At 36.2% G+C, this 16670-nt stretch overlaps 1 protein-coding gene across 11 annotated transcripts in view; it reads left to right on the top strand.

Annotated features, from left to right (window-relative positions):
- QTMAN (queuosine-tRNA mannosyltransferase) overlaps positions 1 to 16670 on the top strand; it is a 363467-nt gene that overhangs the window by 158185 nt on the left and 188612 nt on the right. The window contains exon 2 of one of the 11 annotated variants that reach the window (XM_074335878.2): positions 9932 to 10043. The exons of 9 other annotated variants lie outside the window; for them this stretch is intronic. Coding sequence is in view for 1 of the 2 variants with exons in the window: in XM_074335858.2 (XP_074191959.1) it covers positions 10612 to 10613 (2 nt within the window). In the remaining variant the exon portion in view is untranslated. Of the gene's footprint in view, positions 1 to 9931; positions 10044 to 10590; positions 10614 to 16670 lie in introns of those variants that run through there. One more of the 11 variants, XM_074335858.2, reaches the window with a different exon arrangement.

Genomic DNA, 16670 nt, shown 5'->3' with positions numbered 1-16670 from the left:
TTGATAAGATGTAGAAATACTCGTATGTAGTGAGAGCATTATTTCAGTCATTGGTATGTATATTCATGTTGAAATATAGTTGAATGAAATACCTTCTAATTAGAAACATTTTATAGAAAAAGTAAATTTATTTACTCCTAGGAAGATGTCTTGCCTGTTCTTGTGTTTGATTAATCTACAGAAGGATGTTTCTTTTCTTTTGTAGTTTGTATATCCCTATTTTAAGGTATTAGGCTCTGTATCAAATCCTTTTTGTATTATTACAAATCAGCCAATCTTTTACTACTTTAATGTTGTCAACCATTCACTCTTTATTGTTTTTTTAAATGCCAGAAAATAAAATGCAAAAACCCCACCCTATATTAATATAATTTTATGGTTAAGATTTTACATTCACAAAAGTCCAGAAATTCAAAGTTATGGTTCCCAAAAGAATCCTAATTCAGTCACACTGCATAAACTGATATTAAGGCTGAAATGTATCATCATTACAGTAATGCAAAATACTCATATATGCATGAGGACACAGTTATGGTTGCTGAGGGAACCATAATTTTGGGTTTTCTGACTTTTTTTTGCACATACAATCTCAACCATAATGTTAAGTTAATACATTTTTTTTCACTGACTCCGAAGCAATATATTTGTTGCTATATTTATCTTAAAATAAGTTATCAGTGACTCCATTTTTTCTTCTTCTGTATATCTATAAACCTATACGTAGAGATCTGATGTCTCTACAAAAAGAACTACTTAAGGAATATTTCTATATAGAAATAGTTTTGAGCCTTATGTACACTCATATTCTCTCTGCTCGTTTCTCTTCACACAATTACACACACAGCCTCACACACTTGTGTTAAGTTCTGGCACATTATAGAAGCAGGTAGCATATCCACTACCTGCTGCTGACAGTGTTGCCGATACTGAATTATTTATTGTATCTTCTACACTATCCAAAATCTTTTTGGGTACTTTGACACATTTTGGTCTCTTCCATATGGATACTTTGTGGTAGCAGAGTTGCCAGATGCTCAGGTTTTGTGACAGTCTTAGATTTTCAAGGACTGTTGGAATATTCTTGGGAGAATCTCGCCATGTTACTGTTTCCTATGGAGTGGTAAATTACTAACATTTCTTTGAAAGTGTTTTTCAAGTGAAGAGTTATGACAAAAAGTTATTAGAATTTCCCATCTGATTGTATTGAGCTTTGGTAACTTAGTAAGGGAGCAATTTTTTTATGATATTTATTTGCAGTGAGTTGGCACCACCCGAACTATGAGTAATAATAGCAGTATAGATGGTATAGGGATTAAAACAGTTATTTAAAATAGTTAATGTTAACTCTCATATAACTTCAACCCTTTATTTATATCTCAATGACCAAAATACAAAGATGAAGGATGTCAAGTCTCGCTTATCTTTTTATCCCTCATAAAATATAAAGATATAAAATGTAGATATTTATGGTCCCAGGTATTTTCTTTTCCTCTGCAGTATTCATAGAAACTCATAATCTTCCCCGTTTCCAAACCCTACCCTTAACACATCTGAACTGGAAATTTTCCTCATCTTTTAATGTCCATCTAAAGTGTTTTTTATTCTTTAAAGCCTTTTTTGGCTTTCCCGAGCCAAGCCTGAGCTTCCCTGCTTGCTTCTCTTGTGTTATTCTGTGTATTTCCTGACATTCGCAGACCACTGTTATGTACAAGTAGAGGAAAGAAAAGAAAGGAAAGGACAGGCTCAGAGGGACGTGTCTATGCTGTGCATCATGTGTAAATCTCTTATGTGGCAGAGAGAAGCGCTGGATGGCTTTTATGTGACCTATGGCATGTGACCCTCAGATGTAGGCAATGGAAATAACAGCGACTCAGATGGATATCTGTAGCGAGTCACTAGTGCATATTTATACCCACATTCAAGTCCTTTTGTCTATATTTGTCTATATTTTGTGGAAAGGGCGAAACGTGGTCAAAGAAAGTTTTTCTAACAGTTATTTATTTGTTTACTTATTTATTTATCTCAGTGAATGCGCTTTTTCCCTATTTGAATGGAGAACATTTTCATCTCAAGGTCTAACTTGAAGATAGTCCCACTATTGCACTTGGAAGGCAGGCTTCCAAGCAATACCTGTGATTTCTTTTCTGTAACTGACTCTAAACGGTTCTGATTTGGCCTCTAACTGGCTAACTCAGGGCAGGTGACCTCATTTTATGTTCCCTACTCACCTAGTAAAGAAGTGTGGCCTAGCAAGGTTTTCAGTTCCTTCTAGTTCTAATATTGGATAAGTCCCACATATAATGTAGTATGGTAGATAAGACTGAGAAAAATGCATCTCAGAAAGTTACTGTGTCATGCAAATTGTACTGAACGACCTTCATACTTCATGTTTAGGTAATTGCAACAATATTGTTTATATAGCACTTTTAGTTTTTTTTCCCCTCCTGGACCTATGTGTATATTACTTACAAGAAAAAAAAAAGAGGTTAATTATTTAAGTTGTGGTCAAGGGAACCGTATTTAAAAAAAAAAAGTTTTTTATTTATGAAACTTAGATAGCCATGTAGAGGATTTAAAATTTTATCATTTTACTATTATACATTAAAATAGGAAGTTTTGATCTTTGAAAACTAGCTTTCAAATGTTTCTCCCTCTGTGACATAGACTGGGAAACATAATGTTAGAATTTTTACGTTGTTGCCTTGATGAGAAAGAAACACAGGGTTAACAAATCAATGTTTATAAAAAGTCTCATCTTTAAATTAAAGTATAAATCACCAGGACACAGTCCCAGGACTCATACCTTCAAATTCTTTTTTTTATTGTAGATGTACTATATTATTGAATCTTTCATCCACCAAACACATTTTGAGTGCCTACTGTGTGCTGTGTATTCTGCTGGTTTTTACTTTTGTAATTAATTATCTAGGGATATCCTTATAATTAAAGTGATGTGTAAAATAGCAAAACATTGAAGATACTAAATAAATTATTTCAAGGAGGGTATTTCTTCAAATGGCATATTAAGCATCAAATTCAGGGAAGATTTCAAAGAACTGCCTTGGACTTGCCAAAACAAACATAGGAGAAATAATCAAAACACGGGAGTAATCTCTATAAGAAGCATAACAAAATGTCACAAATCAAATGGTAGAACAACTCAATAGAATACAGGATTCTGGGAAGCAAATTTCAAACTAATACTCATAAGTACCAAAAAATTAGATCTTAAGACCTATTATAGAAAGACAGACTATTTAGGAGGCATTTTATCTGTGCTTGTCAATTTTAGCAGTAGATGTGAATCAGTAAAAATAGCAAGTTACCATATTTTTTCCTGTTAGCTTATTCACTGCTGAGGTACAAAATACCTTTCCCTCCATGGTTGTCAGGAATAGTTTAGTTGATATACCAGGAGGCAGGATAATATTATTACTATTATTATAGTTGTTATGATTATTTTAACTATTCCTGTGTCATAATATTCAAGCCTTAAGGATGATAACATCTAAAAGCCACTCTATGCTCACCCATGGTTTGTTTCTCAGGCTTGTGCATGAACTGAGCTTTCTGTATCTATTTGAGTAATAGTCTTCTGGCTTAAACTGGTCAGTGTGTCCTTAAATATGTATAATCTTAGACAGCATTGGTAAGGTTGGGTTGGAGTAATGATAAGACATATCCATTACCTTGGATCTCTGGTCTTCCAACTTTGTACTATTTAGACATGAACTCCAGGGACTTATGAGGGACATGAACTAAAGGGCAAAGAACATTCCAATATAAAATGATATGCTGCTGTTAAGGAATAGTCTTCTATGATAGATTAATCATGAGGTGAATTATAAATATTTCACATACTAATTATATTATTTTATGGAGATAAAACACCATATGAAGTGTTCCCAGCACACTCAGCGACTTAGATGTGCTTTGCATGTTAATTGACTTACTTCTTCAAGGCTGACTATCATGAATCCCTGAAGATGACAGAAATTATTATCATGACATTGTACAATTCTGATCTTTGTACCAGGTTGACACCTACCTTTCCCCAGGAGTTCCTTTTCTTTGGATTGTCTCTTAAGTACTTGTGTGTTAGGCTTGTGAAGCAGAGAACAGTACCTGACATATTATTATGAACCATAAGGAGAAAGTAATGGGCTTGATCAAAAATGACATCAAATAGCAAGATGGCGGAGTAGATAAATGCTGTGCTTGCCTCGTCCCGAGACCACATTAAAATTACAATTGAATTATAGAATAATCAACCTGGATAACCATCTGAAGTCTAGCTGAACAGATGTTTTAAAACTAAGGATATAAAGAAGAAGCCACATTGAGACTGGTAGGAGGGAGGAGACACAGAATGGGCCAGCCTGACACTTGCATGTGTCATTTGAGAATCAAGAGGGATATCTCGGCTGCAGAGGACCCCTGTGGAGGAGTGAGGGCCCTAGTCCTTTACCAGGCTCCCTAGCTTTGAGTACCAGTGCCCCCACAACATCCAGCTTTGAAAAACAGTGGGGATTCCAACTGTCTGGGTGGGTCAGAAGGCTGTTGGAAACCCTGACATGCTTTTAAAGGGCCCATGTACTTACTTGCTCCCAGGCACTCACCCTGGGCTCTGGCAGAGACACGGTGACTCAGGAGGTGTCAGAGATGTACAGGGAGAGACTGAATTGTGTGGTTTGAAGGTGAGAACTGGAGGGACAGTCATCATTTTCCCCTGTGTAGAACCCTCCTCCCATGCAGCTGACAGATGGGCACAATCTTTCCTGTGTTGAACCCCTCCCCACCACAGCCAACTATGAATCTTCATTGGCCTGGTGAACTCCGCTCATTTCACCCATTCATTCTATCCTGGTGACTCCCTGGGACCCTCCCCACCCAATTTGCTCACTGCCTGCGATACTTTTCTCAGAGAACAGACAGCCACGCCTCTATTGCACTCTTTCTAGGACAACGCTGGTGGCGAGTAGCCTCTCTCTGTGTGCTCTGAGACTTTTGCTGGGTAGCGCTAGGCTCAGCACTGGCACCAAACCACAATCTACATTAACTTGGTGAACACAGTTCGTTCCACCCTTGTGAATCACTGAGACCCCACCTGACCCAACTCCCGTACCACACAGGGTTCTATCAGTGGCTAAGCCTAATGGGAATTGGCAGGCAGCAGCAGGCCTCAGGGTGTCCTGGGCTTTTTGAAGAGCTATCCCACACCCAGTACCAGTGGTAACTATCCTTGGTTCGCAGCATGGCCTCTTCCATGTGCTTCCTGGTCTAGCACAGGCAGCGGCTAGACCAGGATCACTTTGTAGCTCCTACAAGGTACTCCTCAGCCAATCACAGGCATTGGCTGACCTGAGTCTGCACTGGAGCCCCTTCCATGAGGCCCAAAAACCAACATACCTGGAGATCAGCTTCAGACCACAGCAGAGCACCGCCCAATTACCCCCACAAGCACCATACCCAAAGGATGATCTCAGCTGGAACCAGAGCCTAATGGGGCAAATCCTGCTCCATGGTTTAAGTCACCCACAAATAAGCCATGGGCAAACCCCATAGACAGTCAGCCTGAGGCTCAATCCCACTCACTGATGTGCCAGCCTCTATCAAGGGTCAACTACAACAGGAGGGCACATGCAACCCACACAAGGGACACTCCTGGAACACCCAGTGCAGGTGACCAAGGAGACTTTGCCACTGGGTCCCACAGGGCACCTACTACATTAGGCCACCCGGCTAGACTGGGAGACATAGCATCCCTACTTAATACATAGAAACAAACACAGAGAGTCAGCCAAAATAGGGAAACAAAGAATATGTCCCAAATGAAAGAACAAGAGAAAAATCCAGAAAAAGAACTAAACAAGATGGAGGCAAGTAACCTACCAGATACAGAATCAAAACAATGGTTATAACGATTTATGCTTAAAGAGCTTAGTGAAAACTTCAACAAAGAGGTAGCAAACATAAAGAAAGATATAGAAATCATATAAAAAACTATTCAGAAGTGAAGAATACAGTAACTGAAATGAAGAATGCACTAGAAGGAATCACCAGCAGACTAGATGAAACAGAGGATCAAATCAACAATATAGAAGACAGTATAGCAGAAAACACCCAATTGGAACAGCAAACAGAAGAAATAATTTTTAAAAATGGTATAGCTTGAGACCTTTGGGACAACATCAAATGTATTAATACTTGCATCATAAGGGTACCAGAATAAGAAGAGAGAAAACAAGGGATTCAGAACCTGCTTGAAGAAATAATGACTGAAAACTTTCCTAACCTGGTGAAGGAAATAGACATACAAGCCCAGGAAGTACAGAGAGTCCCAAACAAGATGAACCCAAAGAGGCCCACACCAAAACATATAATTAAAATGGCAAAGGTTGAAGACAAAGAGAGAATCCTAAAAGGAGCAAGAGAAAGGCCACTAGTTACAAGGGAGCTCCCATAAGATTGTCACCTGAATTCTCAACAGAAACTATTCAGGAAGATAGGGATTGGCACAAAATATTCAAAGTAATGAAATGCAAGGAACTATAACAAAGACCATTTTACCCAGCCAAGTTATCATTTAAAATTGAAGGAGAGACGTGTAGAGCTTCCCAGACAGGAAAAAGCTGAAGAAGTTTTTCCTACCAAACCAGGGTTACAAGAAATGTTAAAGGGACTTCTTTAAGAAGAAGGGGGACAAAAAGAACATAAAGTTGAATTAAAAAATAGCAGTAACTATGTATCTATCAATAATCACTTTAAATGTAAATAGATTAAATGTTCCAATCAAAAGACACAGGGCCGCTGAATGGATAAGAAAACAAGACCCATCATACATATGCTGTCTAGGAGAGACCCAGTTCAGATTGAAAGACACCCAGACAGAAAGTAAAGGGATGGGAAAAGATACTTCATGGGAGTGGGGAGGGGGGAAAACCTACGGTAGTCATACTTATATCAAACAAAATAGACTTTAAAACAAAGACTACAATAAGAGACAAAGAGGGACTTTACATAATGATAAAGGGATCAGTCCAACAAGATTGTAAATGCTTATGCATCCAACTTTGGAACATCTAAGTATATAAAACAAATACTGATGGGCATAAAGAGAGAGATCAATTGTAATACAATCATAGCAGGGGATTTTAACACTCTGTTGACACCAATGGACAGATTTTCCAGACAGAAAGTCAACCAGGAAACAGTGACCTTAAATGACAGACTAGAGCAGATGGATTTAATTGATATTTTTAGAGCATTGCACCCCAAAGCAGCAGAACATACATTCTTTTCAAGTGTACAAGGAACATTTTCCAAGATAGACCACATGTTGGGCCAAGTCTCAAAAAATTTAAGGAGATTGAAGTCATATCAAGCATCTTCTCTGACTACAGTGGTATTAAATTAGAAGTCATTCACAAGGAAAAAACTGAAAAACACACAAACACATGGAGGATAAATAACATGCTATTAAATAATGAATGGGTGAACAATGAGATTAAGGAAGAAATCAGAAGATACCTTGAGAGAAATGAAAACAAAAACACAATGAGCCAAAAATCTATGGGACACATCAAAAGCAGTTCTAAGGGGAAATTCATTGCAACACAGGCCTACCTCAAGAAACGAGAGAAATCTGAAATAAACGATCTAAGCTTACACTTAGAAGAACTAGAAAAAGAACAGCAAAAAAAGCCTGAAGTGAGTAGAAGGAAGGAAATAATAAATATCAGAGCTGAAACAAATGAAATAGAGTCTTAAAAATAAAATACAGAAGATCAATGAAACCAAGAGCAGTTTTTTTTCCAAAAGGTAAACAAAATTGATAAACCTTTAGCCAGACTCATCAAGAAAAAACAGAGGACTCAAATAAATAAAATCAGAATTGAAAGAGAAATTACAACTGACACCAGAGAAATACAAAGCATTATGAGAAAATATTATGAACAATTATGTGCCAACAAATTGGACAATTGGAAGAAATGGATAAATTCCTAGAAACATACAATCTTTCAAGACTGAATCAAGAAGAAACAGGAAATCTGAACTGACAGATTATTACCAACAAAATTGAATCAGTGATCAGTAAACTTCCAACAAACAAAAGTACTGGACCAGATGGCTTCACAGGTGAATTTTACCAAGTATTCAAAGAAGAATTGACACCCATCATTCTCAAACTATTCCAAAAAATTCAGGAGGAGGGAAAACTCCCAAGATCATTTTATGACGCCACCATTACCCTGATTCCAGAACCAGATAAAGACATTCCAAAAAAAAAAAAAAAGAAAACTATAGGTCAATATCCCTGGTGAACATGATGCAAAAATCCTCAAGAAAATATTAGCAACCTGAATACAGAAGCACATTAAAAAGATTATACACCATGATTAAGTAGGATTTATTCCTGTGATGCAAGCCTAGTTCAATATCCGCAAATCAATTAACGTTGATACATCACATAAACAAAATGAAAGGTAAAAATCATATGATCATATTAACAGATGATGCAGAAAAAGCATTTCACAAAATCCAACATTCATTTATGAGAAAAGCTCTCAGCAAAGTCGGAATAGAGGGAACATACATCAACATAATAAAAGCCATACATGACAAACCCACAGCTAACATCATACTCAATGGAAAAAAGCTAAAAGTGTTCTCCTTAGATCAGGAAGAAGACAAGAATGCCCACTGTCATTTTTATTCAACATAATATCGGAAATCCTAGTCACAGCTATCAGACAAGAAAAATAAATAAAAGGCATCCAAATTGGAAAGGAAGAAGTAAAACTCATTATTTGCAGATGATGTGATACTATATATAAAGAACCCAAAAGATTCCACCAAAAACTTATTAGAACAGACAAATAAATTTAGGAATGTTGCAGGATACAAAATTAATATTCAGAAATTGATTGTATTTTTATACACTAATAATGAACTATCAGAAAGAGAAATTAAGAAAACAATCCCATTTACAATTGCATTAAAAAAAAAAAAAAAGTAGGACTAAATTTAACCAAGGAGGTAAAAGACCTGTACTTGCAAAACGATGTGACAGTGAAAGAAGAAATTGAAGAAGATACAAATAAATGAAAACATATACCAAGCTCATGGCTAGGAAGAATTAACATCATTGGGTAGTATCCACACTACCCAAAGCAATCTATAGACTTCATGCAATCTCTATCAAAATACCAATGGCATTTTTCACCGAACTGGAACTAATAATCTTAAAATTTGTATTGAACCACAAAAGACTCCAAATATTCTTGAGAACGAATAACAAAATTGGAGGTATCATGTTGCCTGATATCAAAGTATATTACAAGACTATAATAATCAAAACTGCATGATACTGCCATAAAAACAGACACATAGATCAATGGAACAGAATAGAGAGAGTCCAGAAATAAACTCACACCTTCTTGGTCATTTAATCTATGACAAAGGAGGAAAGAACATACAGTAAGGTAAAGACAGTCTATTTAATAAATGGTGTTGGGAAGATTGGACAGATCCATGCAAAAAAATGAATAGGGACCACCTTCTTACACCATATACAAGAATAAACTCAAAATGGATTAAAGACTTAAATGTAAGACCAGAAACCATAAAACTCCTAGAAGAAAACATAGGTGGTAATCTCTGATATTGCTCTTAGTGTTTTTTGTTTTTGTTTTTTTCCCCTGATATATCTCCTTGGGCATGGGAAACAAAAGCATTGTTAGTATAAGAAATGTACAATGGATCTCTATATTGCCAGTAGATAAAGTAGAAACTTCACCAACTTCTTACCCTGTGTTTGTGTACCTCGAGATCTGATGGAAGACTACCTTTCCAATTTTGTCTGATTACTTATTTTTTTCAAACCCTAAACTTTAGCCAACTCTTCCTCCTCTCTGACTTATTTAAATAGCACTGATCCTTCCAGACCCAAAACCTCAGGACCCAGGCTTCTCCTGCTACCCTCAGTCAACTTGATGCTTCCTCTGCTCTTCGTTTTCACTTCTTCCTCCGAACTGAGAATGGTTAGTGACTCTCCCTTCATTCTCAACCAGGCTTATACTGCTTTGGGGCATTTTGGGTGTAGCATAGAGCTGATATTAATAGCTATCTTTTTTAGTGTTATTTAATGTTTCCTGTGTTTCTGGTCCTTTTACCAATTATGTTGTCTGCTCTGTTACAACAGGAATGCTATCTTGTACTTCTTAGTTTGTCAAGAGATTTGACAATATTTGATTTATTGACTTATTAATACAATATCTAAAACAAGTTTATCTATATATGTTTTGAATAGTTCATATTACTTTGTATCTTATAAGAATAATCTTAATAATGAATTCTAGTCCAAAAATACATAAAAAATATTTAAGCGTGCACAGTAAAGATTTCAATTTATTTATAGATATTTTACAATACTTAGGTCTATTCTTCCCTCCCGTTTCATCCTTTGTTCTTACAAACAGAATTATTGAGTATCTTATGGATTAAGCATTATGCCAGACACCAAGAATTCAAAGACTTGAGAGGTTGCTGGAGTAATTTGAGATGCCTGCATTTCAGTGACAGCTTTAGTAAAAAAGCTCAACCGGTATCATGTAAGTTGTCTCTTTATGCATCCATAGAGCTGGTCAGAGTGCTGATGACTGCAGAGTGGATAGATGTTAAGTAACCAGTTAGAGATATTGCTCAGTGGCAGGTACCTATAGACCTTAATTCCATGCCTTCTGAGCAAGTGTTCTTTACACAGTGCTCTCCAGGCCACCGTGATAAACACTGGAAAGGAACATGACATGGTGGGGAAAAGCAAAACTGCCTGATTAATTGATGGGACAGCTTTTGGGAAACTGGATACTCTATTTTAACAGCCTGTACATTACCCATCACAAGAACCTAGGAAATTAAATGACTACATTTCCTTTTCTTTTAGATAAGACTTTAATCTTGTGTTTTTAATTGTTTTAGCAAATGGAAACAATGTTATTCAGTGTTCTTGAGGGTTTTTGAAAATCCATAGCATTTCAATGTGTAGTAAAAATGTTCTAATTAAGATGAAGTAGCTGACAACTAAAGCATATTGCGTTAAAATGAATTTTGTATATCAATGCTTAATGACTATTAGAACTCAGTTATCTTTCTTCACAGATTTTACAAATTAAAAAAATATATATATATGTATTTAAGCTGAAGACTTTTGAAACGTTTGGGAGTAATTTTCATTTATGCCTGTATGTATTATTGAGCTCCTGTTACATTGAAACACTATCTACACACTTTGGAAGTGAAACAGTGAAGGAAAAGGTAGCACTGCTCTTTTTCACTTCTCATATCTACTTCATCAGCGAACCCTGACAATGTTCCCCGCTCACACAGTCAGACCACTGCTCATCAGCTCCAGTGTGTCACCCTAGTCCAAGCCACCACCATTTCTTTCCTCCTCTCCTTACTGTCCCTCCTTCTTCCAAAATGATTCCTTACAAAGTCTTTTTTCCATATGCTAGTGAGAGTAAAGTTTCTGATTAAAAAAAAAAAATAAAACAATCTCATGAAATACATGCACAAATGTAATAGAAATACAAGAGATTATACAATGAAAAACTTAAAGCTTATTTATAGATATATGAATATAAAAAGCATGTCCCAGTTGGGGATGTTATGGCATATGTTATTCAATCTATTAAAAGTCATGTTTTAGAAATGGTTTTAACATACGAATACAACATGTTAAGTGTTGAAAGCAAAAAATAAAACTATACAGGTATGTATATTACAAAGGAAAAAGAAAAAAAGTAATTATACTCAAGATACATGTATAATTTTGTATTTTCCCTACCTAAAATCCTTCAGTCTCTACCCATTGTTCTTACCATAAAATCCAAAATTATTTGCATGACTTACAAAGGCCCACTGATTTCCTCAGCCTCTTTTCTGGCTATTTTCTCATTGAACAAATTGCTCCAGCCTCCTTGGTCTTTATTTAGTTCCTCAACCTGCCGATTTTCTTCTTGCCTCAGCTACTTTGTTTTCCATTTTATGTTCATCATTTAGCCTAGTACCTTGCAAATAATTATGCTCAACATATATGGGCTAAATGATCATTGGAATGCAAATAGTGGCTATCTCTTTTTGGGGTGGTAGTGGGTGATAGTCTCTTACTTTATACTTTTTGTACTTAAAACATTTCTGTAATGAACATGTATTATCTAGTTAGCAAACGGAAAAAAGAAATAGTGCCATTCCAGAATTGGAGAGCCTGGTAGGTGAAACACAGCTAGTCCTGAGTAACTAGAAATTAGGTTTTCAGAAGTAGATCAGGGACCTGTGCAAGAAAATCAATTAAGTGAGGACATGTATTCAGGTACCATGGGTACAATGTTGGGTTAAAGAAAGCTGGTCCACCCAGAGTTGTGCTTTCCACACAGTAGCCTTTACTCTATGGCTACTTAATTTACGCTTACGTTAATCAAATGTAAGTAAATTTAAAATTTAGTTCCTCAGTTGCACTAGCTACATTTCAAGTGCTCGATAGCCATATGTGGCCAGTCACTACTATCTTCAACCGTACAGGTATAGGACATGTCCCTCATCATAAAAATACTATATCCCAGAAAGTACAGAATCGAGAATCCTGGAGAGAACCTTTCAAGGAACAGGAACTCAAGATAGGCAACCAAAGAAGAAGGACTTTGGTGATGAGGCTGAGGCATATGCATCTAGATGGGAGTTGAGGTACTGAGCAAAGTGACAGCTGGAAGAATGGAATTGACTCATTTGTCCAAGGCCTCCTGAAACCCTGCAAGGCATGGTTTAAGTCCGAATAAAAACCCAACTAGTATCTGTGTTAAATTGTGTACTGTATCCCTGATTTGTGATAAATGGTTGTTGGTGGGTGGGTAGGGGGCTACTGAAAAGATTTAATGGGGCAAGAGTGAGATAACCTAGTCCATGAAGGAAAATTTCTAGATTGGACGTAGTGGTGGTTGGAATACTGCATGCCTGTCCTCTGTTTCTCATTTCACTGCCTTTCCACACCATTTACGATATAAAAGTGTGCTTCTAGGAAATAGTGACCACACTCCTACAGTGCCTGAGTGTGTGTCAGCCTCCCTTTTCACATATTAGGAGAGCAGGGTGAAAGGAAAGCAACTAGTTTATTCAAACGGAGCAAGAAAAGAATAAAATCTCTAATCTTGAATTTCACTGGGTTGAATTATTTTATATTTTTTAACCCAAGATGACTCAAATTACAGATATACTGTGCATTGCAAGCAATGGAAATGTGCTTATGGATACAATACCCAATACATAGGAAGGTGTTAATATGCTTGCAGGACAGAGCTGTTTTGGTTAGACTATCATAATAACAGCTTACTTATGCTTTTGGTAAGATGGTAAGTTAACGATGTAGACGTTAATTTGAATTTAGCAGACATTTTAAATACAGGTTTCTCTTACAGAGACAAAAGTTGCAATTTAAAGCTCTTTGGCCGTCTAAAAACAGCTTAATTCTGTAGTAGCATGGTAATAAGTACTAATCCAGCTTATACAGTGATTGTAGTATGTCGTGTTTGTGAAAGATTGCCCAACTGCTTTCTCTGGGTTTTATGTTAATTTAAAAATATTAAACGTAAAACCTTATAACATCTTCATGCTGAGATAAACTGTTCAATTTAACTTGTACTCCAGCAGCAGCTGTCAGGAATTATCTTGTTCCTAGTGGTTTTTGCTATCACCTTGTGGCCTTTCCTGCCAGACACACAGTGTGGGATGATAAAGCTTACCTTGTTAGGATTTATTGCTTAAATCACACCTGAGGCAAGATGAACACTGGGAGCCTAGGGATTAGCTACTGATTGAATGATGTCATTCATTGTATTATTAGAAACTTTTTTTTTCCCCTGATGGAAGGTGGAAAAATAGAAATTGCCTATAAATCAGACCTGTATTCCTTTTGTGGGCGTATTCATTACTTATTTTTGGGTGTCATTGAACTATTTGAGGAGTTGCTTATTGTCCAATTTAACTACCATTTTACAAGTGAAGACACAGAGAAATGTTTTACTAGTGATAGAAATAATTTCCACAGTTCAGAAGTATGAGGACTATTAATATTTCAAGATTAGTAATAAAAATACAATGAATTTCCTATTAATGATTGAACAAACTGAAGGAAGTGTTGGTGTGGGCAGTCCCCAACGGTTAATATAGTGAAAATTAGTGCCATTTCACTTCTGAATATATTGCATTCTTTCGTTTGGGAGGTTTTATTTGGAAATCTAAACTTTAGGTTTGGAGTCCTTGATTATAGATCAGCTGGTAGGTAGGATATGGAGAGGTGAGTGGTAGGAGTAGAGTGAAGGGCTCGCCTTGGTTAAACGTTTGCTACAGATGGTCCACCCTGAGGATAATTCTCACGTAGGAAATTAACATTTGGATTATGAGTAGAAGTACATATATGATGGCTTGATGGTTTATGGAATGCAGCATAGTTTTCCCTCTTACTTAATGCCATTTGATGCGTATTCCCCTCAAATTATGTATAACTTAACAAAGTTCTACAAGACTAGATCAATGAATTACAATATACCATTTAATTCATCAATTCTTAATATTTTGCACATTTTTTATTTCTTGTGTAAATATAGACATATGAATATTTGTTGTTATTAGTAGCCTTTTGACTGAATTATTTAAGAATTAGTTGCAGACATCATGACTCTTCACGTGTAAGTAATTCAACATGTCTCCTAAGAGTGAAGGTATTCTCCTATATAAAGCCCATAAAATTATTACACTTAAGAAATTTAAGATTGATAAAAATTTACAATCTATATTCAGCCCATATTCAGAGTTTCCCTATTGTTCCTATAATGTACTTTATAGCTATTTTTTCCCCCAACTAGTATCTAGTGTGACATTTTGTTTTGGGGGTCTCTTCATTTTCCTTTAATCTAATTTTTTCTTTCTTTTATGACATTGACCTTGGAGCCAGTCCAGTTGTTTTGACCAAATTCAGATCAGGCATTTTTGCTGGGAATACTACATAGGTGATTTGTATCTTGCTCAGTGTGTCACATTGAGAAATACATGACATCACTTTGTCCCATTATTGATCATATGAAGTTTGATCACTTGGATAAGTTAATGTCTACCAGATTTCTCCATTATAAAGGTACCATTTTTTTCTTTGCAATTAATAAGTAACATAGGGGCTCCATTTTATGACTTTTTCTGCCTTGTATGTGAAAAACAATGAGCTTGCTCAGGCCTTAATGATGAGGAATGAGTCATTGCTTGCAATAGTGTATATGTTGGGGGTGGGGATAGAAGGAGAGGAGGGAGAATTACCCAGTAAGTAGACCCACGTGCTGCCATCCATTTTCTTTTGAGGAAAATATCAATTGACAGATTAATGTTTTCTTGTTCTTTCTTCTAAGGATAAGATTTGCAGATAAGCAAGTATCTTCATATTTCAGAACTTGCAATCTAAGTTCTAGAAAGTCTTATATCTGGTAGTGGTGGTGGGAATATTTTTGCTTAAAATAGGACATTTTCTGACCATAATTTTTCTATCTGCTTCAGTTGGGTACAAATAGAAAAGTAAATAAATGCATCTCCTTGGTAATATTTTTTTACTTTAGAGTAATAAACTATAACATTAATGCAGCAATGTGAGTTTAAAAGAGAGATCATTGCTTTTGGTCTTACATGCCTTTTTTAGCCCATGAAGAAGACACTTGAATTCCTATTTGTGATCTATGCAGTTATTATGTAATCATTCTTCTTATGTGAAAGGCTAGTACCGCAGATCATATAAACACCTGAAGTTAGCCATTTGGCTTGTCAGCGAGTGAGAATTTATAGTAATCGTAATCATGGTAATAACAAGGATGATATTTTGTATTTATTAAGTACAGAAAAATACATTTGCAATGTAAGTTGTCCAAAACCAATTCATGTCCCTGGCATAATGGAAAGCAGTTCGGGCTTAGATGACCAAGAATAGGAGTCCTTGCTTGTGTGATTCGAGAAAAAACGCTTAACCTTCTTGAACCTCATTTTTTAGAATGGGAATTAAAGCTGTAAGGGTCAAGTGATGCTACATTATGTTATAAAGGTGGCATTCCATCAAAATGGTGCCATCTAAATGTACTCAGCTGCTTAGAGACTGTAGTTTATCCCTCTTTTGTGTCCATATGTGGTAGGCACCTCATTAGTGAAACATTTCCAGGTAGTTCCACTTACTCCTCCTCTCTGTTTGTTCCTTTGATATTTTGTGTATATCATTATTACAGGCATCATGCATCCTGGTGGGCTTTCTTGTTCTTCTTTTCTGTTTTTCCTGTTAGACCCTGGCACATAGGCATTTAGTAGATGTTTGTGGAATAAGCGAATTAACAGTTACATTTATAAACATGGAGAGGTGAAGCATTCAGTTTCCTCCCCTGCATCCCAAAGAAATGAAATCAGGCTTTCTTCGTTTTTTGTTTTATATATTTATGTTTTATATAAGGTTTTGCAGATTGTATATCTGGTGCCATTAGCAGTCCAGTAGCGTAGAAGAAAACATTAAAAAACACAAAACAGAAATATTTCAGAATAGTTAAAAAAGTGGGGAGGGATGGTGAGAAAACATGCCAAGAGAAAAAGACCAC

This window comes from Rhinolophus sinicus, chromosome 17, assembly GCF_057876585.1.
Source record: "Rhinolophus sinicus isolate RSI-liver-muscle chromosome 17, RSI-T2T, whole genome shotgun sequence".
Classification (NCBI taxonomy): Eukaryota; Metazoa; Chordata; class Mammalia; order Chiroptera; family Rhinolophidae; genus Rhinolophus; species Rhinolophus sinicus.
The sequence above is the reverse complement of the archived record's forward strand: the minus strand, read 5'-3'. Positions and strand labels throughout refer to the sequence as shown.